Source organism: Octopus sinensis, linkage group LG4 (assembly GCF_006345805.1).
Source record: "Octopus sinensis linkage group LG4, ASM634580v1, whole genome shotgun sequence".
Taxonomy (NCBI): Eukaryota; Metazoa; Mollusca; class Cephalopoda; order Octopoda; family Octopodidae; genus Octopus; species Octopus sinensis.
Window position 1 is genome coordinate 107,124,836 of NC_043000.1, and position 18,983 is coordinate 107,143,818.

Genomic DNA, 18,983 nt, shown 5'->3' on the forward strand with positions numbered 1-18,983 from the left:
CTAAACAACATATCCAATTTAGGCTGGATGTGCTAATTATAATTAGTGCTTATTTATTTGACAATCTCATTTACCACTCTGCTCATCAAAGACAAAAGGGTAAAGAAATGGACTAATTTAAGAGAAAAGTCTAAAATAATTCACATGAAACAACACAAAATATTTCATCTTTGTATTTGGTTTGCTAGAATCTTGATGTAAACTCATGTTGAAACATATTTTGTTGTATCTCAGGAGAGTCAAATATCCAGTAAACACAAACACACTGGCTCTTACAGTTGTAATATATCTTCGATAGTATGACTTAGAACTTAGTTGTTCTTAGATACACTATTTTAAAGAAATTATCTTAGTAAGATTTTTATATTTCACAGATATTCTTGTTTACCAAATTTACAAATTTTACCCTGAGTCTCTTGTACAATAAAGATTCCATAAATATTTATTGACATTTCCATGAAATTTTGAAATGTCTGTTTGACAGTTAGATATGCTCTTTTCACTATAGCTTACTCAATTTTCTGGCAGCAGTTGTTTGCAAATTACAACGAAATCAACAAGTTTACTTTTCCAAAACTCAGTAACTCACTGTTCTAAATACATTAAAAAACACTGTATATCACACAAAAAGTACAAAACTGAACCCAGCAACACAGCAGGTGTGATAAATTTTCTGGAATGTCATTAACAAATGTTCAATTAATTGGCCCATCAACTAATTGGGGTTTTTTACTTACATCACTAAGCTTTACTTTGAAAAACACCCTGTCATATATATTTATCCTACCCTTCTATCACAAAGTCTTACAGTCTTATTTTGAAACACACCTTCCCAGATATATCTACTTACCCTTCTGTCATGAAGCCTTCCTCTGAAACACCTTCCTAGATATATCTGCTTACCTTTCTATCACAAAGCCTTCCTCTGAAACACACCCTCCTAGATATATCTGCTTACCCTTCTATCACAAAACCTTCCATTGAAACACACCTTCCCAGATATATCCACTTACCCTTCTATCACAAAGCCTTCCTCTGAAACACGCCCTCCCAGATATATCTACTCACCCTTCTATTACTAAGCAATACTTACTCCCATCATTAAGCTTCACTTTGAATCACTCCCTCTGCGATATATCTGTCTTAACCCAGATAAACATAATGTAATAATAATTTCTTCCATTGGTGTTATGCTAATGATTTTCTATGATCAGATGCCCTTCCTGTCACCACCCCTCACCTACTTCTTATTCATAGATCCCTCAAAGGTACTCAAGCATAAAATAGACTGTTCCTGGTTAAATTTGAACTTGGTTAGTTTAGCAATGTACCATTCCTGCAACCCCAACCATGGCCCTTTAAATCCTTTCTTGCCATATTTCTGCTGAAATATTTTACCTTTGTTTTAGTTGATTTTGAAAATAATGAAGAGTTTAGCATAAAAACTTTGTCGCTATTAAGCCGGTGTTTGGAACATAAGCTAACATGAAATTTTAATGGAGGGTTTTGATTTATTACAATTGCAGCGTGGATGGTGTTTATAAGCCATTTAAGAAACACACAAAAGCCGTTCGATTCACTTCAACATTTAAGTTTAATTTGTCAAAATATTTTCGTCGCTAAAATCCGCGACCTGTTCACTGACAAAAATCCGTGCTGCATCACGGATTTTTGTCAGTGAACAGGTCACGGATTTTAGTGACGAAAATATTTTGACAAATTAAACTTAAATGTTGAAGTGAATCGAACGGCTTTTGTGTGTTTCTTAAATGGCTTACAAACACCTTCCATGCTGCAATTGTTTTCGTTTCAGCACACGATCTCAGATCAAATTACTTGCTATGCGAGTACATCTCCGTAATTTTTTATTTATTATCTATCTTTTACTTGTTTCAGTCATTAGGCTGCCTTTAGGGTGGGGCATCGCATTAAAGAATTTTTAGTTGAATGTATCAACACCAGTATTATTTTTTTTTAAAGCCTGGTACTTATTCTATCAGTCTCTTTTGCCAAACAACTACATTACAGACGTAAACACCCCAACACCAGTTGTTAAGCAGTGGTGAGGGAACAAACACACAAATGTATATATATATATATATATATATATATATATATATATATATATACAGATATATATATATATATACAGATATAGGGTAAAGAATTATTAATTTAACAATTAATAAATTTTACCAAGTAGTTTCGGTATGGAAAAAAAACCTTTATCGGTAAAAACTTGTACAAAAAGTTATTTTTTATAAAATTATAAATATAATTAAGGGTTTAGCAACAAGTTGCTTCACCACATACCGAAAATTAATTAATTAATAATTAATCGTAGACTGTTTGATTTTGTTATTTTTTTTCTTCTTTTTGCCTATGTGAGTTACAAATATTGTTGTCTGTGGAGTCATATTTGCAGTTAAAAGAATTAGCTGTCTTTTGGCTGCTATTTCTAAATTTTCGGTATGTGGTGAAGCAACTTGTTGCTAAACCCTTAATTATACATATACAGGCTTCTTTCAGTTTCCATCTACCAAATCCACTCATAAGGCTTTGGTCAGTCTGAGGCTATAACAGAAGACACTTGTCCAAGATTCCACGCTGTGGAACTGAACCCAGAACCATGTGGTTGGAAAGCAAGCTTCTTACCACACAGCCACAAAACAGGAGGTTTGTATCATATACCAAGGAACAGTCTCAGGTGAGTTAGTATCAAAAAGGTTAACTGATGTAATACAAGGAAAGAGAAACAAAAATGTAATTACCTGTTGACCATGTTGTAAAGTAATTATACGAGTTTGCGAAGATGGGGCAGCATTCTCATTGTTACTGGCTACAATAGTATTAGCAGAGGCATTTGTCAGATCGGTATTTGTACCAGTGGCACCTACTGTTATTTGCTGTGCCTCAGTACCTGATGACACAGACTCCATCAACACATTTGTTACTTGTGCTGCTGATGGTGTTTCCGTGCTGAAAAGTTTCCTGCGGGCAGTTCCAGGGTTAGGTGAACCAAACCGTCCACTGATGGAAGTACTTGGTGATTGCTGATAATCTGGTTCAGGGAGAGAAAACAAGAAAAAAAAAAAGATGGTTCATAAACATTGTTTGTTTTAATGTCCACTGTTTCATACTGGCATGGGTCAGACAGAATTTGTTGAGGCAAATTTTCTATGATCGGCCAGACACCCTTTTTGTCACCACACCTCACCTGCTTCCAAAGTAGGGAATATTTCCCCACTGGAAGACAGGGAAAGAACAATATCTGTATGGCTGGGATGCTCATTTAACAATTCATCATATGTCCAAACAAGGGCACACATAAACACACACGCCCATGTACATACAGCACCATCCGATCATGGCCGTTTGCCAGCCTCACCTGGCCTCCGTGCCGGTGGCACGTAAAAAGCACCATCTGATCGTGGCTGTTTGCCAGCCTCATCTGGCACGTAAAAAGCACCCACTACACTCATGGAGTGGTTGGCGTTAGGAAGGGCATCCAGCCGTAGAAACATTGCCAGATCAGACTGGGCCTGGTGCAGCCGTCTGGCTTCCCAGACCCCAGTTGCACCATCCAACCGATGCCAGCATGGAAAACGGACGCTAAACGATGATGATGATGATGATGATATCATTGTATTTAATTACTCATTTGTATAAATTCGGAAATGCTGTTTATTTTATGTCATGTTCAATGTCGTTTGATCGAACGTGCATGAATTAAGTTAGCATTTTCAAATTTATAATCTTGAATATCATGCTGACGAAGGAAATGAATTTTACAATTCTCATCCCAAAACACGTACATGATTAACGAAGGACTGGTTAGTTTCGTTATTTGTTTTCTTCTTTTTGCCTATGTGAGTTACGAGTATTACTACTGTCTGTAGAGATATATTGTAGTAGAAGAATTAGTAGTTTTGACTGCCGTTTCTAAATTTTCGATATGTGGTGAAGCAAATTTGAGCTCAGAATATAAAGAGCTGAAAGAAACACTGCAAGTCTTTTGTTTAATACACTAACAATTGAGAAACCACCAACAAACGATTAATTCCATCAGCATGGGAAAACAGATGTATGATGAGGAATAAAACAACAAGTATCATTATTATTATTATAGTGCACCGGATGAAATGCTTAGCAGCATTTCGCCCATCGCTACATTCTGAGTTCAAATTCTGCTGAGGTCAACTTTGCCTTTCATCATTTCAGGGTCGATAAATTAAGTACCAGCTGAGTAATGTTGTTAATGTGATCGACTATCCCCCTCCCCACAAAATCCAGGCCTTGTGCCTATAGCAAAAGGATTATTATTATTATTATTATAATGGCTTCAAATTTTGGCACAAGGCCAGTAAGTTCAAGGGAGAGGCTAAGCCAATTACATCGACCGCAGTGCTCAACTGGTACCACAAAAGGATGAAAGGCTTAGCCAACCATGGCAGAATTTGAACACAGATCATAAAAACAGACAAAATAGCACTATGCATTTTGTCCAGTGTGCTAATGATTCTGCCAGCTTCCTATAATAATAATAATAATTGGTTATTTATAATGATAGAAGTAGCAGCAATTGTAATAAGTACATATATATTTACTCACAAGTACTTTTCCCTTCATCAACTAACCGCCGGATACCAGGGTGAAGTGGAGGAGAAGCAGTCATTGTTTCAAGCTGAGAAGGTAGAGATACCTGCAAAGGGGAAACCACAATTAATAAACATCATATTTCAATTAATTTCAAAAATAATCAGAATTGGCATACACACAGCTGTGTGGTTATGAAGCTTGTTTCCAACCATGTAGTTTCAGGTTCAGTCCTACTGCAAGGTACCTTCGGGCAAGTGTCTTCTATTATAGCCCCATACATAAAAAAATTAAAATTAACCCAGTAGAATTTAAAGTGGTCATATCCAGCCCAGATATTTTACATGTTTTATGTTCATGCCAGCCTGATCCAGCCCCTCACACCTATCTTACAAAGTCATTCTAAAAATAAGCAATCACATCTTCAAAATCTCAAAGCTACAAGATAATGAATGATTAATTGAAAACAGTATGATTAAATAAGCATTACATTTAATAGAGTAATCTGAATATTAAAGGGTTGAAACACAAAAACTACTATAATTACCAAAAACGCTATTCTTATGACTTTAAAATATTAAGATTTCTTTCACTGATGCTAATTTTATAAAACTCAAGAGAATGAGACAAAAATTGATGCCAGTAGAGAAGAAAAAAATCAATGACACCAAATCTAACATCATAAATACAGTGTTGAAGGACTTTTTCAGCAGCAAAGATGAACTGAAATTGCATATACACCTGTGAAAGTGTATTTATGTGAAGATGGGGAAAAATAATCCTTAACTTTACAATTTTATAAGTATGCAAATTAAATTACTGTTTTAGTCTTAAAAGTCAAAATGTATTTATGTATATATTTTAGAAACTCCATCTGTGGGAGATCACAAAATTGATAGCAGTGAAATTTCATCTGCAAGCGAGGGAGTGTTTTTGACTCCTGCCATACACCAGCATCTGTATAAACATCTACAAAGACTATAAACAGTAAACACCTGTTTTCATCTGCATAGTCTTTATTCTTTGTATGTGAGAGAGACAGACAGAAAAAGACAGGTAACCAAAAAGAGGAATCTGGTTTCCTTTATGAGAAAAAAGTAAGTTACCTCTTCACAAGTTGGTATGCTCTCCTGCTCACGAATAGCATCCCAAAGAGGAGATGTGCTTTTCCAAGCATAACTTTCCAGAATAGATTCTTCGATCTGAAAAATTGAAAAAAAAAAATAGAAAATTTACAGCAAAAAGGTGAGATAACACAAAATATACTTTATCACAGAAATAATTTAATTAAAAAGGAAGTTTCTTATTCATCATCTTAATCCATTAACCTGCAGAATGAAACAATCACCTTAATTACTTTTCTTGTGTGAAGTCCATAATTCCAAACAATTTGAATCGTCCAAGTATTTTTTATATTTAAAAAAAGAAAGGGAAACAACTAGAATAACCTATAGACGTTTCATGAAGTTTAAACATAAAATGAAAATAAATTTGTGTTAATACATTAAATGCAAGGAAATAACAGTGAAGAAATTACTACTGGCATCCATGCTAATGGAGCGCTAAGAGTACCATATGAGTGAGATTGTTGCCAGAGCAACAAGCTGGCCTCCATGCCGATGGCACATTAAAAACACCATTCGAGTGTGATCGTTGCCTGCGTCGCCTTACTAGCACGTGAAAAAACATTCGAGTGAGGTTGTTGCCAGTGCCACTGGACTGGCTCCTGCGCAGGTAGCACATAAAAAGCACCTTTTGAGCATGGCCGTTGCCAGTACCGCCTGACTGGCCCTCATACCGGTGCCACGTAAAAGCACCCACTACACTCTCGGAGTGGTTGGTGTTAGGAAGGGCATCCAGCTCTAGAAACTCTGCCAGATCAGATTGGAGTCTGGTGCAGCTATCTGGTTCGCCAGACCTCAGTCAAATCGTCCAACCCATGCTAGCATGGAAAGCGGACGATGATGATGAAAGAAAAAGAAACAGTGTAAACACAGTCGACAAGGATACTCACGAGATTCAAATGTTTCACAACATCACGAGAAAGACCTTCTTCAGCCCTGATTACCATTTCAATTACTCGATAGAAATGACAAGGACTCAACTCAAAGATTTCAGCAATCCATGGGAATGTCCTAAGACACAAAACAAATATACTGACTTCAGTATTTTCAAGATTTCAAAGATGCATGTAAACAAATGATTTCCAGAATCCAAATGATTGACTCTACTTTAAACTAGAAAGTTATATATACATATATAATGTGGCCATGTAGTTAGGGTGTTGGATGCATGATAATAAGGTTGTGGGTTCAATTCCTGGACTGCGTGATACTGTTGCGTTGTGGAGCAAAGCACTTCATTTCACATTGTTCCAGTCTACTATGCTAATTCAAGTACCAGCCAAGTGTGGTCTTAATTCCCACAAGCTATCAAGTTATACACCCTTGGTATTATCACTTTTGTACACACATGCATATATATATATATATACACACACACACACACATATATATATATATATATATATATATATATAATATATATATATATATATATTATGGTGTTGCACTCATGATAATAAGATTGTGGTTTCAATTTCTGAGGTGGGCAATGCATTGTGCTCTTACACAAAACTTCATTTCACATTACTCTTGTCCACTCCGCTGGCAGAAGTGAGTAATCTTTTCATGGACCAACAAACCTATGTCCCATCAGAGTCGGGAGTATAGACATCAGAGAACTTAGGTAACAAGCCTTATGAGCTTATGACAAGAGAAGGACATTTGATCCATTATGATTATATATATATATATATATATATATATATATATATATATATATATATAGTTATATATTAACAATTAAACATTTCTAGACTGACTTCTAAGCAACACATTCAACCCCAATTTTGTTTTTGTTTCTTGTTTCATTCTTTAATAAACAGCTAACATTGCTTTATATACATCAAAATTAATAAGTAGCAGGCCCTTTTAGACAGCCTTCTGAAAGCCTTATTTATCCACAGTATATACATATGGTGGTCAAACTCTTAAACAGTCACACCCAAACATTCTTTGTCCAATCCCTGAAAACCAAGGAGATAAATTTATTAAAAATATTTGAATTCTTGATATTTTCCCATAAACAACTGACATCCCTCTCACACACACATATTATATATATAAAGTAAAAGTAGTTAATCCACAATTTTTAAACATTTCCAAAAGAAATGAATGTGCTAAATTATAAAAATTATGACTAAGCAGAAATTGTAACAGAAAGAAAGCAGTGTATGTATGTGTTTAGGAACATATGTATGCATATATGTATATACACACACACGCTTATATTATGTATTTATACACCCACACTTATATTATTTATGCATGTATATACATGTGTATTTGTTTATACATATATATGCATATATAAACAAATTTACATATGCTTAAGCAAGCATAAATAATGTGTGTGTGTATGTGTCTATAATATATATATACACGTAGGCTCGAAACGTTAAAGACTTTTTCAATTCCCGAGCGTTATACTAATAAATCTGTTTGTTTCCTACACAACCTGTTTTCGTCTTATTTTTTTCATGAATTCTCCCATATATATATATATATATATATATATATTATATATATATATATATATATATATATATATATAGTTAATCCAAACATGAAAACACAAAGAGAAAACACAACAACGTGAGGACATGGAACAAGTATAGTGTTATTGGACGCTCAGGAAAGGAAAGAAAGGAGGAGGATTTAACATTTCAAGCGGAGCTCTTCGCCAGAAACATAGAAAAAGGAAAGATCCAAGGAAGGAAAGATGGAGGAAAAAAAATCGCCAACCTCTATCAATGGCTGATGAGTGCTCAGCATTTTAAAACTGTTGTAATACTTACAACATTTAATAAAATGGTGTAGTGCAAAACGATCGTACCAAATTACCAAAGTTATTCTTGTTGCTTATTTTGATTATATATATATATATATATATATATATATATAATTTATATGTATATATAATGTATGTGTGTGTATACAAGTATTCATATACATACATATATGCATAAACAAACAAACAATGTTTTCTTTTTGTTACAGAATGATTGTGTATATAAGAGACAAGTTGGAAAGAGTTACATAGAGGACAAATCATGTGCATAAGAACAGATGTATGTATGTATGTATGCATCACAGACAGAACGTGTCTAACTGAACAAGCACTGTTGTAAACATATTAAGCCTCTACCACTCCTTATTAACTTCTTACTTAGCTGTATCCATCTCACACTAACCCTTTTTACCCTTACTCCTATTCTTCAAACAGCTGATAGGTCCATTTCAATTATATAAGTTATACATATATATGCATTGTGTGTATGTGTGTGTGTGCGTGTAATATTTTTTGGCTGTGTGGTAAGAAGCTTGCTTCCCAACTACATGGTTCCAGGTTCAGTCCCACTGCATGGCATCTTGGGTAAGTGTCTTCTGCTATAGCCCCAGGTTGACCAAAGCCTTATGAGTGGATTTGGTAGATGGAAACTGAAAGAAGCCCATCGTATATGTGTGTGTGCGTGAGTGTGCTTGTTCACTCTGCCATCACTTAACTGATGTTGGTGTGTTTACGTCCCCAAAACGTAGCAGTTCAGCAAAAGAGACCAATAGAATAAGTACTAGGCTTACAAAGAATAAGTCCTGGGGTCGATTTGTTCAGCTAAAGGTGGTGCTCTAGCATGGTCACAGTCAAATGACTGAAAAGAATAAAAGATAATATATATATACATGTATAGTTTCAGTCATGTGACTGTGGCCATGCTGAAGCACTGCCTTAAAGGGTTTTAGTCAAAGAGATCGATCTCAGGACTTATTCTTTGTAAGCCTAGTACTTATTCTATCAGTCTCTTTTGCCAAACCACTAAGTTATGGGGATGTAAACACACCAACATCAGTTGTCAAGTGATGGTGGTGGGGGGACAAACACAGACACAAAGACACACACACACACTCACACACATAATTATATACATATATTTCTACGATGGGCTTTTTTCAGTTTCCCTCTACTAAATCCACTCACAAGGCTTTGGTCGATCCGAGACTATAGCAGAAAACACCCAAGGTGCCACACAGTGGGACTGAACCCAGAATCATGCGGCTAGGAAAACATACTTTATTTGTGGGTTAACAGGGCTACACTTGGTTCCATGCAAAGAAGTCTCTCTGCTATGTTGATACTCACCTCCAAGATGGAGACAAGTACCAACATACCATGTGGGAGGCTTGATAATTGCTAAGAGATTTCTCTCGACATGAAACCAATAGTAGCCTTTTTAACATACAAATAAGGAATATTTATCTGCCAATGGAGTGTTGAGTGCTCATTCTAATTATTCGATATTAGCACGTGTGTGTGTGTGTATTTGGCTGTGTCTCAGATGCTGTAGGGAACTTGCCTCCCATCTCAGTCATAAGATAAGGGCATTCTCGTGGCTAAGAGTAGCTTTGACTCTTATTTCTAGCAATGCTGGTGCTAACTAGTACCCTTAGTCACTTTCATGCTTCTGTCTTTTGGTTGTAAATTGCAAATAAGCTACCTTTATTATTGAGAGAGAGAGAGAGAGAGAGAGAGACAATCACTACATAAGTGTTTTGTGGGATTATGTCAGATTATCTCCCTTCATGCAAAACCCAAAAGATAACATTTTAATTTCTGATAAAACTTACAAAACATGAATGAAAGTTTTGATAACTTTGCATGAGGGAGCTTGTATTTGGTTGCTTGGTTACTCAAAATAACAGCAAACTCTCCCCCAAGTAACATACTACTGTCTTGTGTAAGATCAGGAAACAGATAATACTAACAATAAAACAAGGTGGCCACATCTGAAATGCATCTGATTATAAACCTGTTTCATTGGAGTTGACCAGGTTGCAAGGCAACCTCCTATTTTATATTCATAACTTGTACAATTATTTATACTCATAACTTGAGTCAAGGAAAGAAATATTACATCTGATTCTCCATTGAAAATCATCTTCATAAAGTTGTATATCAGTAACAGAATGGTTATTTCATCTTTAAAATATAAACCATATTGCATCTGTTCCTCACTTATTTAACCCTTTTGTTACCCTATTTCTGCTGAAATACACAGCTTTTGCTTCAATTAATTCTGAAAATAATGAAGAATTTAGTAAAACTGTTGTTGTTAAGTTGGTGTTTGGAATAGAAATTCTGAGTTGATATCATACAACTAACCACAAGCACTTTAGGGAGTTTGGTTGACCATCCTAACCAATGAATAATCAGACAAGTTTAGTGATTGTCAAAACAGCAACTAAAACCAAAACTTTATTATAAAAAAATAGGCTAGCATTATAATTCTGCAATGCACTAAACTGTTGCTTTGTAAAAACAATTGTATTAACAGTACTAACTTGTTATGCTAAAAAGGGGTATAAATCAAATGTGAAAAATCTTTTGGCTATCAACAAAGCATTCTCACCACCAACAGTCTCAACTTTTACCATGAGAAACAAATAGATGATTGGGAATAGAAACTCTCTTACTGGTGAGAAATGATTCCTTTAAGAGAGATTAGTGATTATCAGCTTCCAAATAATTACAAGAAAATAAATGACATGTAGAAACAGAAGGTTAAGTGATTCCACAATTTGATGTAACTTCCAATCAACATTTAATGACATGTCTTTTTAGACAGTGAGTATTTGATAGACAACTAGGTGTACTCCAGGTTCAAGCAGCAGCAAGTCATTAAACAGTTTTAGAATGGACCAAGGCCCCAACTAAGTATCACTGTACTGGAATAGTGCAGTGACTAAGGCTATAAGGCAATACAACAGAAATGAAAAGAAATGTAATAATCAGGAAGGATATCAGAAAGTTAGACAAGATTATATAACTTAAGTACATTCAACCAGGCAAGAAGCTGAAAGGAAGGAGATTGCTAATGTTCTGCACCATGAGGGTGAGTGGTATGGAGAGTTCCAGATTAAAAGGCAGTGAGTTCATGCAAGCAGGATGTTACTAACACAATTCTCCTCAGTAACAATAAAAAGGTGGATGCATGAAAATATTTAAGATTGCTTAATAAAAACAAACTATGAGTGGGATAGTGAGAATCTATCTCAAAATGAACAGAAGAAAACAAATATTGAGATTAGTTTCAGCATAGAGTAGCAATTTAGGATATAATTGGGAAGGGTCTAAGAAAATGGTAAGTCTATAATAGATAGTTGTTGATATCTTGAAGCATCAGGCTACAAAAAACTATAACAGTTAAAGCAAAGTTAGCACAGCTAAAGTTATATGAAGCCAGTGACATTACTTTAAGAGTTTTATTTTTATGTGGTACAAATACTTTTTGAATAATTGACAATACATAGAGTAATATTTTGAAAGAAAATGATTAAGATGGTCGTGAGAAGGAAGAATTAGAGAAAAATCAGAGCATAAAGAACAAAACATAAATTAAAAGAATAGCATTAAAAATTAAGGTGTTTGTAAGCCATTTAAGAAACACACAAAAGCCGTTCGATTCACTTCAACATTTAAGTTTAATTTGTCAAAATATTTTCGGCACTTTAAGACCGCAACCTGTTCACTTACAAAAATCCATAGCACGGATTTTTGTCAGTGAACAGGTCGTAGTCTTAAAGCGACGAAAATATTTTGACAAATTAAACTTAAATGTTGAAGTGAATCGAACGGCTTTTGTGTGTTTCTTAAATGGCTTACAAACACCTTCCACGCTGCAATTGTTTTCGTTTCAGCAGACGATCTCAGATCAAATCACTTGCTATGCAAGTACATCTCCGTAACATTAAAAATTAATTTTATCTATATATAACACTTTCACTTCAGTCACACTACAGTAACCAATAACAGTGCCTGATGGGTAACACCACACCTCTGTATAGCTGAAGTTATGGTGACAAGTGTAGCAAAGATTCATATACTTCATGCAAACATTAAAATTAAAGACAAAATAAAATACGTAACATAGGATGATGACAATGAGCCAATGAAATAACCTGTATGTGGTCATTCAGCTTGCAAAAAAATAGCAGACAAAATTTCCCTCAAAATCACAGCATAGAGTCTTAAGGACACATTTCATAATGTAGTTCTTGGTAAGAGTGAATTCTAGACTTGTGGCTATTTAGTAACAAGTCTAAAATTCTAGCAACATGTTGCTATCTAGCAACAGGTCAGTCCTGATCAAGCAGGCCTATGATCAAAAGATGCTAAAGCCGCAAGCATCCTATTTTATCCAGACATAGTACTTCCTAGAATATATCCAATGTCTTTTTTTTCCTAATATGAAAGGGTGAGATTCAACTGCTATTTCTTGAAGGCCATGCTACTACATTGGTTCTTGAATTCTACAGTAGGAGGCAATAGTATTTATAATCAATAACTGTTATAATTAATTAAAGGCAATACTGGTAATGAGTATGACTACCAATGAGGAAAAATGTAACCTTTCTAAAAGGGCAGAACAGAAGACAATGTAATTATAATAATGACAGCGGTAATGATGAAAGCAAGGGTGACTTCTAAAGCCCGCAAAACTTACCTTTGAGAATTATAAGAAAATATCACAATTTCAAGACAACAAGCAAATAGTGATCTTTGAAAAATATCGTGTTCCAGAACAACCTAAAACATATTTAAAAAAAAATAAATAAAAATTAAAAAAACGAAGCAAAAGAGACAAAACAAAAAGAAGCAATGAAATATAATGAAACAGAAGAAATCAGAAGTTTTCAACAACTAGGCACTGCAACAAAACAAGCAAAAAATATAATTAAATTTAAAAAAAGCGGTTCTCTACCCCACTTGCCAAAATTCTTATTATCAATGTTGCATCAATAAACATTATATTAGAAGCAATGGTATAAATCTTTCATATACTAAGGCAAATTACAAGATTAGCCAAAAAGTCACAAAGTGTAAAAGTGCAATTGGTGTACCAGCAGAAGCCATCAAATTATGCCACAGATTGCGGTATGCATCAGACTTCATGACTATTGGCCCATTCTGCATTTAATTGGTGGCTGTGGTGATGGTGGTGGAGGTAATAAATAAGAGTATGAGGAATTTTGATGTGGAACTGACTGCTATTGCACACACCAGCCATCACGTACAAACCTATGACCAGCACCAGAGACTGCAGTTCAAATGCTGAGAACACAATGACTGGTGAACTGAGATGAAGCAGAACATTAAAATGACTTCTCCAAACCCACAGGAAGAGTTAATTACAGCTTTTTAACCCTTTTGTTACCATATTTCGTTTGAAAAACAAGAGCTTTGTTTGAAATTAATTTCGAAAATAATGAAGAATTTAATAACATAAGTTAGTTATTAACCCTTTAACTGCATAACTAAATTTCATGGTTATTCCAGTAATGATGTTAACCCTTTAGTGTTTAAACCGGCTGTATCCGGCCCAAATATTCTACACATTTTTTGCTCAAACTGGTCAGAACATGCATCTCACACCTACCCTGCAATGTCACTCCAAAAATAAGCAATTACATCTTTCCTATCTTGAAGGTACAAAATAATATCAGATAATTTTTTTTAAATGTGAATAAATAAGGATTACTTTTGACAAATTAATCTGAACGCTAAAGGGTTAAATATCTACCGAAACTAGTATTGGTACTTTCTGCAAGTCTTGCTGCCTCAATAAACTTGACATATTTTGACAAAATATAACTTCAAACATGACATTCCTCAACAAAAGATAAATTGCTATATGAAACTACTTTCTTCCATTAAGAGTAATGAAAATTTGAGTGGATATGTCTGATTTCTGAAGTAAAAGAGTGTTTGGAGCACAAATTAATATGAAATTTTAATGAAACTTTTAATCTTGATCGCTTTAAAACAGAATCTTTGTATCATAGAATCCAGAGTGGTTACAAGGGATTTGGTATAGAAAGAGTAACGATTTGTTCTCCTGCAATCTTCTTCTTATGGACAATATCATTTGCACTCCAGGTTTGCCCATAACCCTTTTAACTTTATGGGTTTTAGTTCCCTTTTTCAGACAAAATTATACATTTGTAATTAGAAATATCAACTAGCTAAACCAGCCACACACTTCAAACATGCCCACATTCATATATAAACATATACATACATACACACAGAGACACACTCACAAACACACAGCTAAGCACATATACATGCATGCATGCAGACATGCACAAATAAATGAATCTTTAAAAGAATTTGATTAATTTCAATATTTTGAAATCTTTCAGAAACAAACCAAACACAAGAAAAAAAAAAAGGAAAAATAACCAAAATATTCAGACAAAAAAAAAAGAAACCAAATAGAAACATTTTACAAAAATATTAAAAAAAAAAAAAAAAAACAGAATTACTGTGAGATCTTTGTTGCCGTCTTTAGCTGAAAACCTCTTCTTCTCGTCCACAGCAATACTTTCTAGAGTTTTAAAGTACAGACTTTCTGCTAATTGCAAACGGTTACGTGCAAAGTCACTGTGTGCTCCAGGATGGTCGGAAGGCTGTAAAAGACCAAAAGACAACATTAGGTATAAGTTTGGGGGCTTTTTTTTTGGAATAAAAAAAAAGAAAAAATGATTCTATTTGAATGAGTGAAGAGTAAATTTAAGTGATACTCAGTTATAATACCACCTAATAAAATAAGTACCAGCTGGACACTGGGGATTGATATAATCAACTTAGCCCCTCCCCCAAAACTATTGTCCTTGTGCCAAAATTTGAAACCAAGTGGTGTTCAGTTATGTTGTTTTTGTTTTTGTCTTTGTTTTGTTTTATGTGCTGATTTGAAATTCTACACAGATCAGCTTTTCACTTCACCTGATAAAATGATTACTGATTTTCAATGTTACCAACTACATCCTAGAAGATAGTGCTCCATCAAGGTCTCAGTATAATCAATAAAATAAGCAACAAATTCAATGTTATGAACTTTATCCTAGAAGGTAGTGCCCTGCTAAGGCCTCAATTAAATGACTGAAATCACTACTGTTAGTGTTTCATCACTGTTTTATACTACACTAAGCAGCCAAGGGATATATCTTCCCAAAATTAAGATAGTATTCTATCAGTGATCATTTATACAAACCAAGGACTGCTTCTTATTTCTGTTACATAAATAAATATATAGGTGCAGGAGTGGCTGTGTGGTAAGTAGCTTGCTTACCAACCACATGGTTCCGGGTTCAGTCCCACTGCGTGGCACCTTGGGCTGACTGAAGCCTTGTGAGTGAATTTGGTAGATGGAAACTGAAAGAAGCCCGTCGTATATATGTATAGATATGTATGTATGTATGCATGTGTATATGTTTGTGTATCTGTGTTTGTCCCCCCCAACATTGCTTGACAACTGATGCTGGTGTGTTTACAACCCCGTAACTTAGCAGTTCGGCAAAAGAGACCGATAGAATAAGTACTAGGCTTACAAAGAATAACTCCTGGGGTCGATTTGCTCGACTAAGGGCGATGCTCCAGCATGGCCACAGTCAAATGACTGAAACAAGTAGAAGAGTAAACTGAAGTCCATAGAATTAAAGTGGATACAAAATCCTCTTCGATGCATTTATCATAATCTTGATTTCCTGTCCACTTTTATATAATGGTATGAGTTATGAAACTCACTATGGGCAAATGCTGTTCCTGTTGTCAACAGACAGCTGAATAGCCAAATAGTTGTGCATAAAAATATCAATTATGTTGATCATAACCACAAAAACAGAAAATAGTGCTACATTGTATTTTATGTGTACGTGTGTCTGTGTATGTATGTATGAGTGAGGGTGCGTGGCTTAGTGGTTAGGGCATTCGGCTCATGATCTTAAGGTTGTGAGTTCGATTCCCGGCGACGCGTTGTGTCCTTGAGCAAGACACTTTATTTCACGTTGCTCCAGTCCACTCAGCTGGCAAAAATGAGTTGTACTTGTATTTCAAAGGGTCAGCCTTGTCACTCTCTGTGTCACGCTGATTATCCCCGAGAACTACGTTAAGGGTACACGTGTCTGTGGAATGCTCAGCCATTTGCACATTAATCTCACGAGCAAGCTGTTCCGTTGATCGTATCAGCTGGGACCCTCATCGTCGTAACCGGCAGAGTCTTTTTTTTTTAATGTATGTATGTATGTATGTGTGCACACGTGCACGCAACATATTTGGCCATGAAAGTTAACCTTCTAAAATGTAACATAACCATCTCTCAAATAGTACCTGAGTAATTTAAATATTAGAACTTGGCAACATTTGGATAAGACAAGAACTTTCCACAGAAAGATGAAACTAGCTGTCAGATCTCGGAAGTGAGTTTCTAAGTAGAGTTTGTAATTTTATTTTATTTCTTTACAGATAACAATTTAACTTTGAAGATACACACAAGCTTAACTATTTCGTTAGCATATTTCTAAACAAAAGACATTGTATATGCTTCTGAATTGAATTTGAAAATAATCAAGAATTAGTAAAAACAAGTTCTTCATGACAGGAAGAGAGCAAGCATTCATGTTTTGGGACATATTTGTATTCTGTTGAAAATTACCAATTGTTTAGAACTTTTGTAAATCATTAAAAATGAAAAGTATAATTAATGAAACTTTAACAATGGTAAAAGTCCAAACTCTAAGGAAATTTAGAAACATTCTGTATCATAAAAAACAGTGGTAATAACATCCAAAAGAGTTCCTAGTAGTCCATATATAAAATTTCTCCTTATGAAGCTGATGGTTGGAATATAACAAAAAAAGTTCTTTAAGAAAATAATTTTTTTGTTTAACCCTTTTAGTTATCATATTTCTGTTGGTGTACACTAACATTATGTCAATTAATTTTGAAAAAAATGAAGAATTTTGTAAAATAAATATGTTATTTTAAGCTTGAGTTTGGAACATAAATTAACATGGACGGTTTTAATTCAGATCATTTTAAATTGGAAGTTAATATCATAGATCCAGGGGTGGTCCCATGCAGGTTGGTATCAAAAGTGTTAAAACCTGAATACTTAAAAACAAAGACTTTGTGTCTTAGAACCGTAAGTGCTCTAAAGTGTGTTCAAAACACATAATGAAATATCTAGAATTTTTTTTTCCAATTTAACCCTTTCGTTACCAACCCGGCTGAAACCGGCTCTGGCTCTGAGTATAAATATCTTGTTTTCATAAGTTTTGAATTAAAATTTTCCACCAAACCTTAGTAATAATTCATGTTTCTAACACTAGCTTAATGATAACTAAGTTATTTTACTAAATTCTTTGTTATATTTAAAGTAATTGAAAGAAACATAGAGCATCCCAAAATAAATACAGTAACGAAGGGTTAATTATTCAAAGATACATTTCAAAGCAGAACAGCCTATGTTGACTATGAAATAAAAATCAAAAAAAAGAAAAAATTAAATAATTCTCACTTGAATGAAATTTGTACAAAATATCTCTCCCATTTCTTTCACTCGATTCATGATTGCTTTATAAGGATTCCTAGAACACTCCCTGAAAATATTTTAAAGGAAGCGAAAAGAAGACAGTACGAATTAATAAAAGAAGACCCATTCTTTTCTGTTGTGGTTGAAACAAGGAAAAAAAAAAATAATTGAAGATTTCAAAATTTAAAACTCAAAGATTAAATACAATTAAATTTTTGAATGATGCAGATATTTCACTCACAATTAGGTCACACAAGATTTTTTAAATGTTTTAAAATAAACCGTCAAACATTGGGACTGAACCCAAAACCATGTGGTTGGGAAGCAAACTTTTTACCACACAGCCATGCCTGTACCTATACAACTGTTACACAAAGAACTATTAAATTCAAAATATTTCTGAAATAATATCTTTTGGTGAAAACTATAAAAAATTAACTTATGTACATTTTGTTTACATACACTGAATTGTATAAAATATAAACATATAAAATATGAAATATAAACACAAACAAATAAATTAACACACTATCACCATCATCATCCTTTAACATCCACCTTCCACGGGTTGGACAGTTCGACAGGCTCTAACAAGTCAGAGGACTGCACCAAGCTTTAGTGTCTGCTTTGGTATGGCTTCTAGGGCTAGATGCCCTTCCTAATGCCAACAACTTTACAGAGTGTACTGGATGCTATTTTTGTACACCAATACTAGTGAAGTCACCAAATGGCTCACAAGACAAAATGCCCCCTCGACTGAGTGAGAATGTAAAAAAGAGGGAGGTGACTTTATGCTAAGTGTTGAGAGGTTAAAGTATGATAGAGAAACAAGTGCCTTACTATTGAGAAAATATGTGACTATTCTGCACATAGATATACAAGGCAGTGCTGAAAAGTT

The 18,983-nt window shown here is 34.4% G+C and overlaps 1 protein-coding gene across 3 annotated transcripts in view; it reads right to left on the reverse strand.

Moving 5' to 3' along the window:
* The window catches only part of LOC115210305 (retinoblastoma-like protein 1), an 88,552-nt gene that overhangs the window by 30,438 nt on the left and 39,131 nt on the right, over nucleotides 1-18,983 (reverse strand). For all 3 annotated transcript variants that reach the window (XR_004998818.1, XM_036502304.1, XM_036502305.1), the window contains exons 10-16: nucleotides 18,071-18,152; nucleotides 15,039-15,182; nucleotides 13,217-13,299; nucleotides 6,611-6,731; nucleotides 5,703-5,798; nucleotides 4,612-4,702; nucleotides 2,772-3,061 (exon numbers count right to left, since the gene is read on the reverse strand). Coding sequence is in view for 2 of the 3 variants with exons in the window: in XM_036502304.1 (XP_036358197.1) it covers nucleotides 2,772-3,061; nucleotides 4,612-4,702; nucleotides 5,703-5,798; nucleotides 6,611-6,731; nucleotides 13,217-13,299; nucleotides 15,039-15,182; nucleotides 18,071-18,152 (907 nt within the window). In the remaining variant the exon portion in view is untranslated. The remainder of the gene's footprint in view (nucleotides 1-2,771; nucleotides 3,062-4,611; nucleotides 4,703-5,702; nucleotides 5,799-6,610; nucleotides 6,732-13,216; nucleotides 13,300-15,038; nucleotides 15,183-18,070; nucleotides 18,153-18,983) is intronic.